This window comes from Psammomys obesus, unplaced genomic scaffold, assembly GCF_907164565.1.
Source record: "Psammomys obesus unplaced genomic scaffold, mPsaObe1.curated_primary_1811, whole genome shotgun sequence".
NCBI lineage: Eukaryota > Metazoa > Chordata > Mammalia > Rodentia > Muridae > Psammomys > Psammomys obesus.
In genome coordinates, this window is record NW_026596040.1 from 18,581,363 (window position 1) to 18,600,566 (window position 19,204).

The following is a 19,204-nucleotide window of genomic DNA, read 5'->3' on the forward strand; positions in this document are numbered from 1 at the left end:
TCTTTAGCTTTGATTATTTAGTATCCAAATTGGCCTGTCTATCTTTACAAGTACAATTTGTCCTGGAGCATAAGAATTACATGCTTCTCTGTGTTTACATGTGTTTTTAAAAAAACAATTTATTTATTTTGTGTGTTAGTGCCTGCGCGTATATATGGCCACCACATGCATGCTCACACCAGAGGCCGGAAGAAGCTGCTGGATCCCCCGCAACTGGTGTGTGTTACACGTGGTTGTGACGCCACCTACTGTGGGTGCTGAACCTGGGTCCTTTGCAAGAGCAGCCAGTGCTGTTAGCCGCTGAACCCTGTCTCCAGCCCAATGGGTGTTTGCTTTTGGAAGCATATGGATTATATGTAGTGATTATCAGGGGGTTTTGTTTTGCTGTGTTTTGTTTTTTGTTTTCTTATAATGGGCTGAGTGTTCAATTATTTGTATGGACTAAGGAGAGTAGAGGCATAGCAGTCATCCAAAACCTATGTAAAGGGGGAAATACCTTTTGGAGGATATTTACATTTGTATTTATAAAGGTTTGAGTTAACAACTTCCTTGTTAGGTGCTTAAGTGGTTCTTTAATTGAATTTGTTTTGAGCTTCTCGTATGCTGTCTCTTTTTATAGGAAAACATCTGTGAACTAAATTACACAACTAAATTTTTGCCATTGACTAGGTATTTTGCCAGCCCCCATTACTCAGCAAGCCAGTATGACATCTCTGGCACAGGGACCCGGAACCACATCAGCCATCACTTTCCCAGAGGAACAGGAAGACCCTAGACTTAGCAGAGGCCAGGACGATGCACCTGCTGGTGGGATCTGGGGCTTTATCAAGGTGAGGTGTCTGCTTTTCTGATTACCAGTCTAACTGTAAAGCCGACATGTGGCCATCAGGGAAGGTTCTGAGAACACAGTACAGCGTGAGGGAAATTTGTCTTAATTAATGAAGACTAAACGACTTCCTTAATGTCCTCCCAGCCATACAATTGTCTGTCTGTCTTTGTGTTATGTACTTGGGGTCTACATATGTTTGTGTAGATGTGTGTGTGTGCAGGTGTGTGTGTGTGTTTGTGAATATGGAGGCCGGCGTAAGGGGTCTTCCACTCTTCTCCATATTATTTTGGGGCAGGTCTGTCACTGAATTTGGAGTTTATCAACTCTGCTAAGCTGGCTGGCCTATGAGCTCCAAGGATCCTGTCATTTCTGTCCTATCCCAGTGCTAGGGTTTTCGACGTGTGCTGTAGTGCTCCGCTTTTTACCCGGGGGCTGGGGATCTGAATTTCTTGCTGTACCCAGAGCTTGTGGTTTGGATTAGTCTGGCTAGCCAGCTTCCCCCTCCTGGGCATTGGGATTGCGTATGGCTACCAACCCACTCCGTTTTTGTTGTTGTTGTTGTTATTGTTTTTTATGTGGGCTCTGCGGACCCCAGCACTGGCCTAAATGGTATTTACCAGTTGGATCATCTCTCCAGCTCTAAAATATTCTTTCTTTAGAATATATTCTTAAGAACAGCTTTGTCAGCAGAGCTATTGCACTTAATCATGTTTTATTTTACAAATCTATTGTATTATCTGGTTGTAAATTTTAAAATCATTTTTTTTTTTTTTTTACTTAATAAGAAAAATGTGTAAACATTCTATAAATTTTTTGTCGTTGTTTTTGGTGGTATTGAGGATTGAACCCAGGCCCTTACATACACTGATACGCACTTTATTACCAAACCCGATCCCCAGATCTCTATTTCATTCTGAGAAAGCGTGCCGTCAAGTTGCCTAGACTGTCCTGGTGCTTACTCAGTATCCCAGGCTGGCCTGACCCTGGCAGTCCTCCTTCCTCTGCCTGGCTTGTGACAGGGATCCCAGGCCCGCACCATTGGGCGTGATTAGCATGGTATCAGCAAGAGCTGGACAATGGTCCCTTCTGATTTTAATGCTTAGGAATAAAGCTGATGAGCGCTCCTGAACGTACATCGTGATGGGCTTCTCTGGTATCTTTAGTTACCAGTGAAAGTCCTAGTGAATGCCCTGGAGCCTCCTATATATTGCTTTCCAGTAGCTACACCACCACGTGTTGTTCTCTTGATAGTAAAGGATGTTAGTTTGAAGCACAGTACTTTTTTTTTTTCTGATTTAATAGACAAAAACATTTGAAACCTTCTTTGGGGTGCATGTGTGTGTATGTGTGTGCATGTATACATGTATGGAGGCCCAGGGTTGATATAGAGTACCTTCCTAATCTGTTGAGGTCGAGTTTCTTGCTGTACCCAGAGCTTGTGGTTTGGATTAGTCTGGCTAGCCAGCTTCCCCCTCCTGGGCATTGGGATTGCATATGGCTACCAACCCACTCCGTTTTTGTTGTTGTTGTTGTTATTGTTTTTATGTGGGCTCTGCGGACCCCAGCACTGGTCCTTGTGTGTGATGCAGGTGCTTCATCTGACAAGCCAGACCCCCAACCTTGAACCACCCCCTCCAAGATGGGGTTTGTCTTATAGCTCTAACTGTCCTGGACTCACTTTGTAGACTAGGCTCACCTCGAACTCACAGAGATCCTGCCTCTGCCTCCCAAGGGCTGGCATTACAGATGTGTGCCACCATGCCTGGCTATTGAAAACATCTTTTGATTTTCATTTCTTTGCTATTAAATTTGGCCTCCTCCCCCATCCCCCCATATAATTTTGGTGGCACATGTATATGAGCACAGTAACCAGGCTTAGTTGCCTATCAGAGAAAAAAACATGAAGTTGGGAGAGGTGTGTTGGGACATGGGGGAAAATGAAGAGGAAAATCAGGGTTGTATAATCATAATTGTTTGCATGTATGATATTCTCAGAAATAAAGCTTTAAAGGGTTATTTCTTGCTTACAAGAGTCAAGGTGTTTTTTGCTTGAGATGAACATTTGCATCTTGCTTTGTGCAGGGCGTGGCTGGGAATCCTATGGTGAAATCTGTCCTGGATAAGACCAAGCATTCGGTAGAAAGCATGATTACAACGCTGGACCCTGGCATGGCTCCATATATCAGTATGTACATAAGTGAGATCAGTACTGGCATACGTGTTCATCAGTGTCACACGCTAATTGTAGTTTTAGTTCATTTCTGCTGGTTACGTAATTGATAAAAATTCCTCCTGTGCTCTTAATTCAAATTCATTCTCAGTTCTTAGTACTGGGTGTAACTAATTTATATTTTTCTTAGTCATTATTGTATAAGTTTTAAAGCTCCATAGCATGAACTCTGAAACAATATAAATTATGGGTATTGATCTTAATTGTTTAGTGGTTTATATGAATTTTTCTTTATTCACTGTTAGTTTTAAGGTGATACTTTGTTTATACTTGGTTTTGGCAATTTTTTCTAGTTATCTCTTTAATCAAATGTGTTTATGCTCAAACAGGAATAATATTTTTAGAGGAAGTCACTCTAGCAATTAATAAAATTTGAATACTAAGGAACATTTTTTGTTTAACTGCTTTTAAGCCCTTGTCAGATATCCTCAGACGGTTGACATCGTCATGCTGCTCTTTCATTTTTATGTACATTTTCAGGTTATGAACAAATATAGATTAGCTAGTAATAAACTATAGAAGTGCTTAGCAAGTTAGAGCTGTGCACTAGGTACTTGAATAGAAGTTTTTGTGGCAATTAAAAGCCACTAAAAGTTTTGACTCTATTGGTTCTTTCCTGTCTAATATGTGTACATTGGTAACACCTATAGAGATTATATAAATCTTTCAAGTACTTGCATTAGACACTGATGTTTGTAAGAACTCTGTGACATGTGTTTTCATTCAGTTTGGGGTAAGGGACCTGGATTTAAACAGATATCAGTTGTTATATTAGGTCATGCAACTTGTTTGGAGCTCATTTGATTTTACATATACACGTGTCATTCCTATCTGTCTGTCTGTCTGTCTATCTATATCTATCATCTATCTGTCTATCTATCTACTTGCTTTCTGTGCAGTAGAAATTGGCTCAGGAGTTAAATCTGGCAGCCATGTATAGTTGCACCTGAGTATCATCCTAGCACTTGGGAATTGGGTATAGTAGGCTAGCCTCAGCCACATGGTGAGTTCACAGTCTCAAAAATCAACAACCTACAAACAAACAAAATCACAAAGAATTCAGTAACTGTCCATGTTAGTAACTGCTTGAAGGATTCATGAATTTGATTTCACCACATTTATTTATTTTTATATTCATATACCCATATCCAGTCTAGCTGGAGATACTTGCTAAACAATATGTTTATTTCTTTTTATGTACATATTTTTAATGAAGGAATGAGCTTTTTTTTGGAGCTCTTGCTGTTCCATTGGACATACTATGTTAGAGCAAGCCCGTTGAGGAGGCAAGTATTTTTCTACAAAGAAACCCAGCTCCCTGTCTTCCTCAAGGTAGTGAAGCTGGTAAACGAGAAAGTGTAGCACTTAGCCTCTGGACTTCCTCCTGCTGGTACCCTCTCCCACCACTGTGTGGCTGTATAAGGCAGCACTTCAGACGAAGCTGATGTGTTCTGGAGCTTTCCTAGAATACTGTCCTCTTTACCGAGTACCACAGGTGACTCGGAGACTGTAGGAGTGTGCTCCAGCCTCGGCTTGTGAGTAAGACTGAACCGCCACCCTTAAACCACAGGGGAAGTTGGTAGTTCGGTTCTAAGCGCATGTTGGAATAGCATGCTCAGAGGTTAGAGGGTAGGAAGTGTGCGATTATATCGGATGGTGTGACAAAAGGAGTTGTGTCCAGCTGACCTGGCTTTGAGTCCTGACAGTAGTGCTTGGCAGCTGTGTTGTGGTGGGTAAGGTTCTGTCATCCTATCTCACAGTGTGAGGTTGGTAACAGTAAATACAGTGTGAACCTATGATGTGTGTCTCAGTTAGGGTTTTATTGCTGTGAAGAGATGCCATGACTGTGGCAACATAAAGAAAGACATTTAATTGAGGCTGACCTACAGTTTTAGAGTTTTAGTCCATTATTGTCATAGCAAGGAGCACGGTGACATGCAGGCAGACATGGTGCTGGAATAGGAGCTGAGAGTTCTTTATTTTGATCCACAGGCAGCAGAAGGAGACTGTGTGCTTCACTGGGCATAGCTTGAGCATATGAGACCTCAAAGCCCACTCCCACAGTGACACACTTTCTCCAACAAGGCCATACACCTACTCCAGCAAGGCCACACCTCCTAATAGTGTCGGTTCCTTTGGACCAAACATTCAAATACATGAGTCTGTGGGGGCCATTTCTATTCAAACCACCACAGTGTGGTAGTAATTACTGGAAAGTTACTGCTTAAATTTAGAACTGAAATGCTTTTTTTTTTTTTTTTTTGTTCTATAGAATCTGGAGGTGAACTGGATATTGTTGTAACCTCAAATAAAGAAGTGAAAGTGGCTGCTGTCCGAGACGCCTTCCAGGAGGTCTTTGGCTTAGCTATGGTTGTGGGCGAAGCTGGACAGTCCAATATCGCCCCTCAGCCAGTGGGCTATGCAGCTGGATTAAAGGTGAGTAATAAAAGTGACTCCACAGTATTGTTCCGGAGGCCCGTGTGATAAACTGCATATTTATAGACTGAAATACCAGCTTGTCATTAGTCAGCCAATATTGCAATGTTATGAAGGAGTTTTAATTGAATAAAATACCAATTACGTTTTGATTATTGGAGGAGGAAAGCAGTGGTTAAGAAAGAACAGAAAGAATAGATAATCTTGAAAGGAGTCTTCATAACTTAGTATTGATTTTAAGTCAAGTACTGAAATTATAGTATCTGTTAAATACATACACAGACACACACATGCACACACATTACTCTTGTATTTTTACAAGGACACAATCATGCCAAAACAAATGAAATTGATGGCTTCTAAACATTTTCCTATCGTAAAGCAAGCGAAGGTTGATCCCAGCAGAGCTCTGACCTCACTTCCCCTGTTCCTTCTACCATGCTTGGTTCCTTTTGCACTAAAACTTCTACAAGAATTTTGAACTCTTTTTTAAAAGATTTATTTATTATTTATGCAGTATTCCACCTGCATGTATACCTGCAGGCCAGAACAGGGCACCATATCTCATTTTAAATGGTTATGAGTTACCATATGGTTGCTGGGACTTGAGCTCAGCACCTTTGGAAGAACAGCCATGCTATTAACATTTGAGCCATCTCTCCAGCCCCCAGTTTTAAACATCTTTTCTTGAATTCTCTGGTGTCCTATCTGCCTGGCCATACTTCTGCACTCCTGTCCTGATAGGAATGTACTCCTAGCCACCAGGCTGCCATTTATTTGCTCAATGGCTTGGCAGACGGGTGGTTATCCTTTCTGTTGTTTAGATAGGGTTTCCTATAGCCAGGCTGGCCTCAGACCCCATCTGCAGCCAACACTGGCCTTGAACCCCTGCTCTTGCTTCCGGCTGCAGAGTTCTGCGAGCACAGGTGTGCAGCACTGTGCCGACTTTCACCCCTGTGTAGCTTCTTTGGTGCACACGTAACTGTTTTCCAAGTTCATCAATTGTTCTCTGTGTTTGTGCTTCCTGTGCTGGTCTCTCTTTTCTCCCTAGCTTCCTCTTGGTCTTTGTCTCTGCACTTGTTTGTTGACCTCCCTGGTCGTGGCCAGTGTCTGTGCTGACGCTGCAGTTTTATGTTGCCAGTGAGACTGCTCTTGGAATCTTAATTTATATGTAAATTGCCTTTTTGACAACTTTACTTGAATATCCCAGACTTAGTATGTCTAGAATGAAACCTTTTCTTTCCTTTTACTTACTCCCTACCCTCCCATCTCAGTTGACAGCAGCCCCATCCATCCATTTTCTCAGAGAAAGCTTGGCACCACCTGTAGAGTCTCCTTTTACTTGTTTCTGTTCCATCATTTGGTCTTGTTTGCGAGACAGAATCAAGTTTGCTGTGGGTTTGTTTTTGTTTTTGTTTGTTTGTTTTAATTCTGTGAGGTTGCCACATACAATTTCAGTGAATATAGTATTTTGGTACCAAGGGAAGAAGGACTAGATCCCTGTAGACTTCTGGCCACAATGTTTTTTTGCTAGCCTGTCAACATAGAAGTTTTTTTTTTTTTTTTAATGTCTGATTCTGTTTAGATATAGCTTAATGTATACAGACAGATATTGGAATGCATATAAAGTCATAGCCAGCAGTCCTGTAAACTGATTGGATGCAAATTATTTGGCACATACATGCTTTTCTTCTAAAGTACTTCAGAGCCCTCCCATGCTTAGGAGCATCAGACAGCCCTTCAGCATTATACCTGGGGTCCTTTGAAATGGTGTCATCTTTGAACAGTACAGAAGTGTATGAGATGGCACCAAATACAACACCTATTTGTTACAGCATTCGAGCTTAAACAAGAAGATAGTAACATTTGTTTGACTTGACTGGAGATCTACAGGACAGACAACTTAAGTGTTTTTGTCGTTTTGTACACGTCTGATGTTGAGATTACCAATAAATTTTAGTAAATAGTAAATTTAGTAAATTTATTAGAATGGGAGAAAATGGGGAAAAGTCTGGTGTGTTGATTATAATTAGAATTAAATATAATCTCACATTAATACTAAGTTATTTTTAATTCTAATACATTCTGTTAAATAAATTTCAGAAATAAATTTTAGTGCTTTTTAAATTATAGTTGAGTTTATTTAAATAGATGAGTGAATCTCATTCTCCCTGACTCTGTCTCTCCACTTCTCTGGACTTGGGGCTGTTAGAGAGTAGTTACCTATATCTAAATGCAATGTGTTGTTCATAATGGGAATCATATTACAGTTTTTTTTCATGGTAGTTTGTGCCTCCATAAGACATTGCGTCAAACCATATCTACTTTGAAATATTTCCATTAATACTTTGCCAGGTGTTTCTTTTGATGTTGACACCAGTGTACATTTATAAAAAAAAGAAAAAGAAAAAAAAAGGTCTTTATGCCACATAGTAAAGCTAATTGCTGTCTGTAGGGTTTGAATCTAGTCTAACATAGAAATGAAAGTGGTAAGCTAGAAAAATAAATATGTACCCATCATAATTGCAAACCTTAAGATATATCAAAAGTCCTATATGGATGAGTTTCTTTTGAAAGGTGAATAAATCTCTTGCCTAGACTGAGTCTCTGTTTGTCAAGACTTTAACATTGCTTTTGTAAATGACAAAGAATTTGTAGATCTGGGACAGAAGACATCAAAAGTTTTGAGATAGGAATAGTGAGTGTATTTAACATTAGAGACTCAAGGAAGGGCTCTAGTACACATGGGATTTGGTGCTGGCATTACTCTGTGAAAGAAATGCCAAGTGTCTCTGTGGATTCCCTCAAGGTGGTTAGCTATCTCTGGGAGGTCAGAGCTCGCCTGTGGATTCCGGCGGGAGGCGGACAGAAAGACAGCAGGCCGCAAGTTGGAGTCTGTCTCTGGAAACGTGGAGAGAGGGGGCAAACATGAGAGGATGGAGTTATACAGCGAAGTGGGAAGCTGCAGGTGTAGCAATCCAAAGAAGAGGAGATTAAATGCCTTCCTGTATGGAGGCTCCAGCTCCAAGGATGTTAGGTCAGATAGCGTTTCTCACTAATATTTATAGTACGTAGGCATTGTGTGTGAAAGGCTCGTGTGGATATTTTTTTTTCCCCTAAGAAAAACTTTGACAGATATTATTGATAGTTCGGTTTATCTTGTGATTTTTTTTTTTTTATTTGTATTTGACCCAACTTATTTTTGCTGTTGGTTTTGTTTTACAAATTTAGGTGCAGGTTATCTTTTTATAACTTTTAATATAGGCTCAGAACGGAAATACTTACAAATTTGTGATCACTTTTCCCCCTCAGAAACAGTAGAGGGAGCTTATGAGAAGAAAAAGTATTGAATCTTAAATTGAATCGTTCATTATAAAATTTTTAACCCTCCTGTCATATTTTATTTGATGTCAGTGATGTTCTAAACTAAATTTAACTTTCCCTTAAATCCTATGTTATTATCTAAGACAGTAAGTTCAGTGGAAATTAAGTTAGGAAGCTTCTGAAGCTTCTGTGGCAGTCATTTTTATTGGAAAGCTTGGAGTAAAATCCCAATGTGGGTAATGTCAGTGAGCATTGTGACAACGTGCGCAATCGAATTGTCTGTCTGAACCAAGATGCTACAGATACAGCGTAAGTCCCGAGCCCTTCTGCCTCGGCTCAGTTGCAGAATATTATTTGTGTGTCCTCAAAACTGTCTTAATTATGGCTGCCTTATACTGGTGAGAGTAAAATTCCCTTTTCAAAACATCAGTAGGGAATGATATTTTAACTTCTTAAACTCCAATAGCCCCTACATTTAATTAATACACTAGTCAATGGAAAAGAGAGGCTGGGGATGGCTCCCTTTCACTTTCTTCTGTGAGATCCAAAACAAAACAAAACTTGCTGTCTAGCTGATTATCCTTTTCTTTGTAGGTACCAGTTATCTGTATTGCCAGGTAAATCCAGTGAAGTATGGAGTCTGGTGTTGTAGGATGGTGAGATTCAGCAGACGGGGCGGTGTTCCCTAGAAGCACAGTATGTGAAGTGCTTTGTAAGGCCTAGCTCAGAGGCAGCCCACTAATCCCGTAAATGCTTTTACTGAAATAACATTTCAGCTCCTCTTTAATCCAGGTGGAGGAGGACTGAGTTAGGCACATTTACAGTGTCCACTGTAAAGAATTAAACCATCGTAGTCTTTCAGAACCAGCAGCTGCCTCCTGTTCTACTGGTACAAGATGGATCAAGGCCATGCTTTCTCTGTTTCCATGCTTTTCCCATTGTTTGGCGTTTCTTGTGGGGAGGTCTTACCGAGTGCTTTTTGGCTCATGCCTAATGCTGAGCGTAGGAGGTATAATTATTCAAAAATAGACAGATGGCATTTACTCTGCTATAGAATTGTATTACCTTTCTTCTTCCCCAGCTAGCGTCTTACGCTGTTGAGTCCATTTTCATGCAGTTGTCACGCATCTCTTCACCATCCTGTGAACAGAAATTAAGCACTTGATCTTTCTTTCTTTCTTTCTTTCTTTCTTTCTTTCTTTCTTTCTTTCTTTCTTTCTCTTTCTTTTTCTTTCTTTCCTTCTTTCTTTCTTCTGTTAGCTCTTCTGTCCTTAAAACTAGGCTTATTCTTAGCTGTTTTTTGGTTTTGTTTTTGAAATTTTGTGTGTGCGTCTCTGTGTGTGTTTGTGTGTATCTGTGTATGCCCTCCTCATCTGGCTTTAGCTTCTCTAATCTCCCGATATATACCCTCAGCTTTGAGTTATTTGTGCAGTTTTTCAAACCCTTTGGATTCATTAATGATAGTTATTTGCTGAATCAGCTCTAGTGTACCACACACACTTGTAACTTTTTATTTGTCATAGTGTTCATGTCTCTGCATGTGTATTTAAAAGGTAATTAGAAACTGGGAAAACACATGCTCAGTGCAAGTGTCAAGAGTAAATCAACCAAGCACATACCAGAGCTCTTGCAAAATGAACATTTAAAAATAAGGCTTTCTCATGAGAACTCAATTAGAAATTGTGATTTTAAAACAATCTATTAAATAAATTGCAACCAACTGTTGAAATTAAAGGATTTTTTCTATGCCTGCTTTAGCTCCCAAATAATGACCATGGAGACCTGTTACATTTACTAATAAGCTTCAAGCACTGTAACTGGGCAGATGCTGATTTATTCTAATCTGTCTAAGCTAGTCTAGCAACTTCCCAGCCACATGCCCTGTTATCTGTCCTCTAGTCTCTCTCGCCTTGGCTGCGCCTGCTCCATCTTTGTCCCCATGGCAACTCCTCCATGGTCGACTTTCTCCTCGTAGCCTGGCCTCATGGCTACATGCTCATAGCCCAGCCCAGCGACCTTCTCCTTCTCTCCTCTCTCCCTCTCTCTGTATGGGACCCTCAGGCTAGGAGGAAGTCCCGCCTACTGTCTCCTCTACCCAGTAATTGGCTCTTCAGCTTCTTTATTAACCAATCAGAATTAATTGGGAAGTAATTTTTATGCAGCATTGAGACAGGAGATTGCTTAATAACAATGATAATACCAGAATCTGTTAGCATTTAGCTTGCTGCTGCTTCAGCAATTAACAATTGAATATATAGAGAAACACCTTAATACAATGTGAGTGAGGGTGACAATAATGCATGAGGGAATAATTGGGAAAATGTACCCTAAACGTAATACCAAGGGAATGCTATTGGATATTTTTACTCTATGCCAGTGGTTCTCAACCCTCCTAATGCTGCGACCCTTTAATAGACTTCATCATGTTGTGGTGACCCCAACCATAAAATTATTTTCTTTGCTACATCATAACTGTAATTTTCATAATGTTATGAATTATAATGTAAATATCTGTGTTTTCAATGCTCTTGGGCAACACTTGTGAAAGGGTTGTTGTACCTCAGAGGTACAACTCCACTCAGGTTGTGTTGTTTGAACATTACAGAGTATATGTTAAATATGTGTGTGTATTACGGAACTGAGAACCAGTATATTTAATAGTAATGCTGTCTCTAAAGACAAGTTTCCTCCTTGTGCCGCTGTTGCTTAGGGTGCCCAGGAGCGCATCGATAGCCTGCGGAGGACTGGCGCGATCCATGAAAAGCAGACTGCTGTGTCAGTAGAAAACTTCATCGCTGAGCTGCTGCCCGACAAGTAAGACGCTCAGGGTTCCCTGGGAACTGCAGGGCTGTGTCTGGCATTCATGCGGAGCACCTAGAAAAGACATCTCCTGTTTTAAAGCCAGAGTGGAATGTCTGCTGTGATGGCGGAACCATCCACGCTGAGCTGACACCTCTGTTCTCATTACTGTTTTGTAACTGAGCCGCGCAGAGCAATGCCTGCTCCTTAAGACTGCTTACAACCGCTTGCTACCACAGGACAGACTGTAAGCAGTCCACTGCCCCGTAGCTTGGGTATAATTGAGCCCTGGGAGTGAGCACACCGCTTCCTGTGGTGACCCACAAGAGTGACGAGGGCGAGGAGCCTTGATGGTAGTTCACAGGTTTGGAGTTACATAGTGCCATGTGTTTAGCTTTAAAAAGCCCTTAGAAATGTCAGTTCATCATGGCCTTTGAGGGCTCTGTGTTTCTGTTTTTTTTTTTAATAGATTAAATTTTTTTTTTTTTTTAATGGGAAACCTTTTTGGATATGCTATTATTTTATATAAACAACCATGCCTTTGGATTCTACTTTTTATTTATAATTACAAGGTAGTTTCATTTGTGTCTTAAATTTTTGTTTACTTGTTAGCTAGCATTTTGTAACCATATATGCAAAACGTGGCCTCTACTGAGGTGGGAAATATCTACCAGGGAGAGCAATTCAGCCTAAAGGGAAATTAATCTTCAAATGTGCTTGTCAGGTAAAACCAGTAGAACCTAGTAAGCGCTTTGAAAAGCGCTTATAAGCAGTCTTTCTAAGACTACTTATAACCACAGGAATAATCTGTTCTTGCTAAGTTGGAAAAATTAGTCTCATGTCTTCTTGCACATACAGAATAATGCCAGTGTTCTGAGTATGACCAGTTCTAGATTTTGGTGTTAGTCTTGGATTAGTGTTAAGCGTACAGAAATGCTCTTGTAATGTGTTAGGCATGCTCCTTGACTGTGAATTGACTGGTGATGCTGGGTAGTCTCTTTATGACTTCTGAGCCTAGTGTGAAACTTTTCTCTGCTGTGTGAAACGTAACTGCCTTGAACCTCAGCCCATCATGTTCCTCTTATCTTGCCTTATACACAGAAAGGGAAGATGGAGCTCCCTATGATCAAAGGTGATCATCTTGGATTCTCTCCACTCTCATCCCCAGTTATGATCCTGTTGAAGAACTTTATGAAGGACAGGGAAACCTGAAAGTTCCCTTAGCCAGCAGGGCCACAGACCGAAATGGAAGGGCATTGGGCACATGGCAGGAATTGCAGGGTTCCGGAGAAGGGAACAGGAAAGTCGGCTCCAGGCTCTGGTGGAGGTGGTGCTCTTGGGAACGGAGGTTTACAGGAGTTCTGATGTGTGTTCACCAGTGTGGGGGAAAGGGACTGCTCGTTCTTTATGCTGGCTCCCGGTTGAGTGAGTGCAGTACCCTGATGGGCACCACGCCCAGAGCATGCAAAACAAGGTTTAGCTGAGCTTGGCTACATTGAAATTGTAATTAGTAGTCAAGTTGAGGAAATATTATCAATCAATGTTTGCAAGTTGAAACATTTTAGGATGTGAATGCTAAGACATTACAGAGTGCCATTTGCTTATTATGGTGCTTTGTGTCTTAGTGTTTTAAATGTAAGTGTATCTCCTTATTCATTTTGTAGTTCTTCGTGCTTATTAAAGGTATTTACTCTTTAAAAGATGGAGACACTGAACACAGCCTGTCCGTCTGCCCTTAGTGCTTGAATTCATTTCAGGGTTGTTTGATAATTCGAGTGGCTAGATTCTGGTGATACCCAGGTGTTTTAAGTATGCTTATAATGCCTAATTTTTAAATAATCTACAGGTAAGTATCTTTCGGTGGAAAAAGTACCTTGATTTCATGAGTGTGTTTTTGAAAGCCAGTTCCCAGTGGGTAACTCAGAACAGTGATTCGAAGGGATTATGTTCACAGGGACCAAGCACATGGATATTTCCTTTGAGTGAGCTTATTTATTTATAGTAACATTGTTAGATGGTTGCCTGCTGGTGAGGGTTGATAATACAAACTTCCCCATATTGTAGCGACTGTCATTTAAAAATATTATCCACAAGGAGTTCTTTCCATGTTCAAATAGTGTAACTTTTATTAACTATGTGTTTGAGTACCCCCCTTCCCATTACCCTCCACCCCATCTTAGCAAGAAGGAAATTTCCCATGGTCAGTAACTTCAGTTTTCCTTTCTGGTTAACTCTCGTCCTTCTCCTGGAATCAAGACAGTGGAGTAATTTTATCTTTGTGTTTATGGAATTGTCTGACATTTTCTTTCTGAGAACTGTGATACTTGAGTCTGAACAGTAGGTAGGACTTGCCTTTTCTTTTTGTCTCTGGACTCTCATTTTATCTGGCGTGTAAATGGTAGTTATGCTGCTCCCACTTCTGTCCTAGGTGGTTTGACATCGGCTGCTTGGTCGTTGAAGATCCTGTTCATGGCATCCGCCTGGAAGCGTTTACTCAGGCCACACCGGTGCCTTTGGAGTTTGTGCAGCAGGTTGGTTTTCTTTGCCTTCTCTTCACGCTCCATATTTATTGTAAGGATTATGTCCTTGATTCTGTCTTTCCCTTTGGCTGTGCCTGTCAGTTTCCTGATTCTACCATGCTGTTATTCGTCTCTGTCCCCTTTGTGGTTAAACAGAAGCAAATTGGCCTTTAAATCTGTCTGATGTGTACTTTGCGTTATCTTTCCCTTCATTCATCTGTAGTGTGTCTGTGTATGGAAGCAGGTGCAGATGTGTGCACATCTGTGGGAGCCAGAGGCCAGCCCAGGTACTACTCCTCAGGATTGCTCTGCACTGCTTTCCTTCTTTCTGAGACAGTCTCTCCTAGGCCTGAAACTCCTCACCAGTGAGGTGAGGCTGGCTGGCTAGAGAGCCCCAGAATCCTTCTGTCTCCACTTCTCCTACCCTAGGATTTCAGGCAGGTGCTATCATGTTTGGTTTTTCTTATGTGGGTACTTGGTCTTTGTCTTAGTCATTTTACCAGCTAAGCCATGTTCCCATTGCCTGTTTATCTCATCTTCATTCCCATTATTTTTTCTATTTCCCTTCTCTCTGGTTGAATCTTCTTTTTTAGTTGTTCATTTTAGTAACAAGTCAATATTTTAAAAATTAGATCTAAGCCGGGTATAGTAAGTAGTACATACCTTTTAATCTGAGCACTTGGGAGGCAGAGACAGGTTGGTTTCTGTGAGCTCAAGGCCAGTCTGGTCTACAAAGGAAGTTCTAGGCCAGTCAGAATTATATATGGGACTTTGTCTCAAGAAACCAAAATAACAAACAAAATGAGGATGAAGACTTGGCTCAGTGGTTAAGAGCATTGCTTGCTCTTTCAGGGGACCGTGGTTTAATTTCTAGCACCCACATGGCAGCTTACAACTGTCTGTAACTCCATTTACAAGGGATCTGATGCCCTCTGTAAACACCAGGCATGAATGTGGTACACTGACATATAGGTAGGCAAAATAACCATACACATAAAATAAAAGTGAGATTTAAAGAAATGTAGTTGATAGAAATTTGTCTTTAGATTTGCTGACTGAAGAATGAACCTAATCATGTACCTGTGGACAGTTACTGGAAATTGAACTCAGGACCTCTGGAAGAGCAAGGCAGTGCTCTTAACCACTGAGCCATCTCTCCAGCCCCCACCTTCAGTCTCTTGATAAAGCATCAGGGAACTGTTAACCTTGGGATGGCTCTGTGAGTTCCAGGCCAACCTGGTCTACATAATGATCTCCAGGACAGTCAAGGCCACACAGAGACCCTATCTGGAAAAAAAACAAAAAGAAAAGAAATAATTTCTTCAACAAAATGGAATTGTCAGTGTGTGTAATAGTAAAAATCCATTGAAAGACTTCCATGTGACTTATTCTTCTTTCCCTTCCCCACTAGAACCCAGCCTTTTGGTTTGTCTTAGCAATCAGACCACTCAGAAGTATGACCTCTGACCCAAATCACAAGCGTCACCTACTATTTTGACTTAAACAATACATAAGAGAAGCTTCTGGCTCCCTGTGCTGAGCTGCTAGGTCAGGACTGCACTTTTGCATCAGGGCCACCAGGGCTCCTATGGGTGTGAGAAGCAGGCCCCCAGGGTCTTTGAAGACCCAAAGTCTCTCTTTGAAGCCCAGTGCAATGCCAGTAGCACAGAGTACTGCGCTGTCTGTCAGGGTTGCTAGGAAGCTGGTTGATGTAACTCTTGACTGTCTTCGACTAGGTCGTAGTGTTTCCAGTGTAATTGTTGTAAGGTAACTAAGTTGAGCTTAAGAAAAGTTTTGTTTTGTTTTTTTTTTCTTTTTGAGGGGCAAAGAAAGCCCCTCGAGTGATTGTGAAGCAACACCTGGGGATCTGTGCACAGTGCAGATCCATTCTTCAGACAGATATTCTCTGGACTGTGCTCAGTGACCTAACAAAACCCTGGCTGTTGAACACTGCAATCTATTTGCCTCTCACTTCTGGGTATGAGCAAGTGGTTTTCATGGAAGCAGGGACAGACAGGCCAAGGGTGGTGAGTGACAGCGCTGCAGGTACGGGCCCGCCTAGGTGCTGTTTGGGAGCAGCTACTGACTTACTGTCACATGAGCCATATCTACAGACATTTCCCCACAAACTAATGCATTCTTCCCTAAATGGACTTAATATGTAGTCTTTCTCTGTTTGGGATTTAAGAATATCATGTTAGCTGGGCGCAGTGGCACATACCTGTAATCCCAGTACTCTGGGAGGCAGAGGCAGATGAATCTCTATGAGTTCAAGGCCAGCCTAGTCTACAAAGGGAGTCCAGGACATGCTAGGCTACACAGAAAACCCTGTCTTAAAACAAAACAAAACAATCAAAAAAAAGAAAAGGAAAAAAAAAAGAATATAATTTTAGACAAGCCTATTATTAACACGAAGTGACCCTGAATGTGGAGCTATAATTTAGGCCCTCAGAGTGAGTTGGGAGGAGGTGGAGTTCTTCCAAGACTTGGACGTGCGCTGAGCCCCGTGCTCCATGCTCGGCATCACTAAGAATGTGCAGTAAATGAGGAGATGTTATATTTGGACAGTGAGTGTGCTGGGCTATTATTAACACAGTGGTGCGTGCAGTGTTGCTTGTTTCTTTTCACCCTTGTCACTTTGTACAGTTGGTGGCAGCACAGCTGAGTTTTTGAGGGTTCGTTACAATCTATATGAGAACTAAGCCGAGTCTAGACTTGAAGCTGTCATTTCTAACACATTGAGTTCCAGTGCGGTGTCAGTGTACAATTAACACGGATTCCTTCTCCACAGGCACAAAGCCTGACTCCCCAGGACTACAATCTGAGGTGGTCAGGTCTCCTGGTGACAGTGGGTGAAGTCCTGGAAAAGAGCTTGCTTAATGTCAGCCGGACTGATTGGCACCTGGCTTTCACTGGCATGTCTCGCCGACAGATGATCTACAGCGCAGCCAAGGCTGTGGCGGGCATGTACAAGCAGCGCCTGCCACCCAGGCCCATGTGAGACCAGCTGCTGGGACATGGAGACCTGCCGTCACCTTTGGCTCCGTGTTAGAGGACACTGAGTAACTTCTATGAATCCAACAGGTTTTTACAGTTTTCCCGTAGGCTGCATCCTTGTAAAAGATTTCTTTTTGTTTCTTTCTTTTTTAAAGTAAAGGCACAGTGTCATTGTCATTCCAGTAAAACAAAAGAAATAGATCCTCTTTTTATTGTCCAGATTTTATACATCTTAGTTCTCAAAAGGTACACAAATATATTGACAGCACAATTCAGTACACCAGGTTTATAAAGTGGACCTTGTGCTCACGTATTGGATGGTATGTTCTTGGCTCTCCCGGTTTCTCTGCATGGTGGAGGCTGTGTGTGCCAACTATCTTGTGAAGGTGTGCTTCCTGTTGTCATCTGTGTGTGCCCTGGATCTCAGTCACGCTCAGCAGTGGACCTTACGTGCTTGTGGGAGGGTGGGGGCACACAGTTCCATGTGCTTTATAGAGTATGGGCCAAATTAATGGATATTGTTTCCCATGTACATGTATAGTTTGGAAGTTACACCTGTTTCTTTTCTATTCTAAATTTTGCCATTTTACAGATTTATACTATTGACATCCAAAAATAACGTTTTATTCTTTTCACTGCAATATAAAAACTCAAGGGCAGGCCATCCAAGTATCTTTTAGATCAGAAATGTTATTCATGTTTTTATTTTATTATATTTTATTTTTTTGAGATTTTTGAATTTTGTGTATTGGTGTATGTGTGGCTATGCACCATGTGTGTTGTGCCCAGGGCGGCCAGAAGAAGCCATCAGAGCCCTGGAACCAGAGTCACAGACGGTGGTGAGCTGCCCTGTGGGTGCTTGGGTACCAGCCTGCCTCCTCTAGAAGAGCAGTCAGTGTTCTTCAGCACTGACACATCTCTCCCGGTGCCTCGTGTTGTTCTTGTGTCATGGCGTCAGCACTTCCACAAATCAGCTGTCGTAACAGCTGTTCCTCCTGCGTCCGCTCACATTCTCCAGACTGTGAGAGGAGTCCACTTCTTTGGGGATGGTATACATTTTCTAAAATTAATGTTGCTTCTTTTCTATTATTTGAGAACTTCACGCAGTGTATTCTCATGACACTTATCTCCCTCCCCTAACTCTTCCATCCCCACTGTATGCTCCCTTCTTGTCCTCGTTTTTTTTTCTTTTTTTTTTTTTAACAGCCTATCAAGTACATTCTGTACTGCCGAAATAGGTGTGAAGCAAAACTGACCAACAAGAGGCCACACCCTTAGAGAACTTGACTGTCCCTTCCTCAGAAGCCATCAACTGCCTATAACTCCCCAGTTGTGTGTACTGGGGTGGGGGTGGGGAGATGTAAGCCCCTCTATGCTGGGATGTTGACTGGCTGGATCTTGGGGAGATTTAGGGTTATTTCCTAGTCTGCCTTAGGCACAGCTTGACTTTCTTAACTGTGCCCTTCATTTCTTACAGATGTTTTCAATGGAATGATTTTATATTTGATGTTGTTTATTTAATCCACTGCATTTAGCTTTTTCCTTCCTGACGTAATGTATTTTACCATTTGGGGATTTATGTAAGATGAAATTAAGTAAATTTTTTTCTTCCTCAGTTGAGCACTATATGCAATTCAATCTTCCTGAAGACAACTTGAAACATAAATGTAGTTCGGCTTTCCTTTCATTGTTGATGCAGTTGTGCAGACATTAGAGTTAGAAGACTGCAGTCATCCTTCTGAGTCCTTACCTGGGAAGTGTACCTGCCGTGTCACGGTGCTTTTCCTGAATTATGTCATTTCTGCTACTTTTACTTCTGAGGTGGGTGTGTGCTAACCCCAAGCAGGAGAGAAGCACTGCAGTGGCTGCACTGGCCCACCGTAACGCGGCCACGGACTTCTCCTCGCTTCGTGCATAAGAAGCAGGGTCTTTCTCTACACCTGCTGCTGTGCTGTGATTTGAAAAACTGTCCTTTGGGTCTAGGGATGTAGCTCCATGTCAGGGCCTAAGGTCCATCTCTATAAATACACACACACACACACACACACACACACACACACACACACACAC

The 19,204-nt window shown here is 41.6% G+C and overlaps 1 protein-coding gene across 1 annotated transcript in view; it reads left to right on the top strand.

Moving 5' to 3' along the window:
* Positions 1-19,198, top strand: part of Prrc1 (proline rich coiled-coil 1) — a 27,980-nt gene extending 8,782 nt beyond the window's left edge. The window contains exons 4-9 of the mRNA XM_055622813.1: positions 670-830; positions 2,912-3,014; positions 5,332-5,495; positions 11,530-11,633; positions 14,047-14,149; positions 16,929-19,198. Coding sequence (XP_055478788.1) covers positions 670-830; positions 2,912-3,014; positions 5,332-5,495; positions 11,530-11,633; positions 14,047-14,149; positions 16,929-17,138 — 845 coding nt within the window. The 3' untranslated portion in view covers positions 17,139-19,198. The remainder of the gene's footprint in view (positions 1-669; positions 831-2,911; positions 3,015-5,331; positions 5,496-11,529; positions 11,634-14,046; positions 14,150-16,928) is intronic.
* The last annotated feature ends 6 nt before the right edge of the window (positions 19,199-19,204 follow it).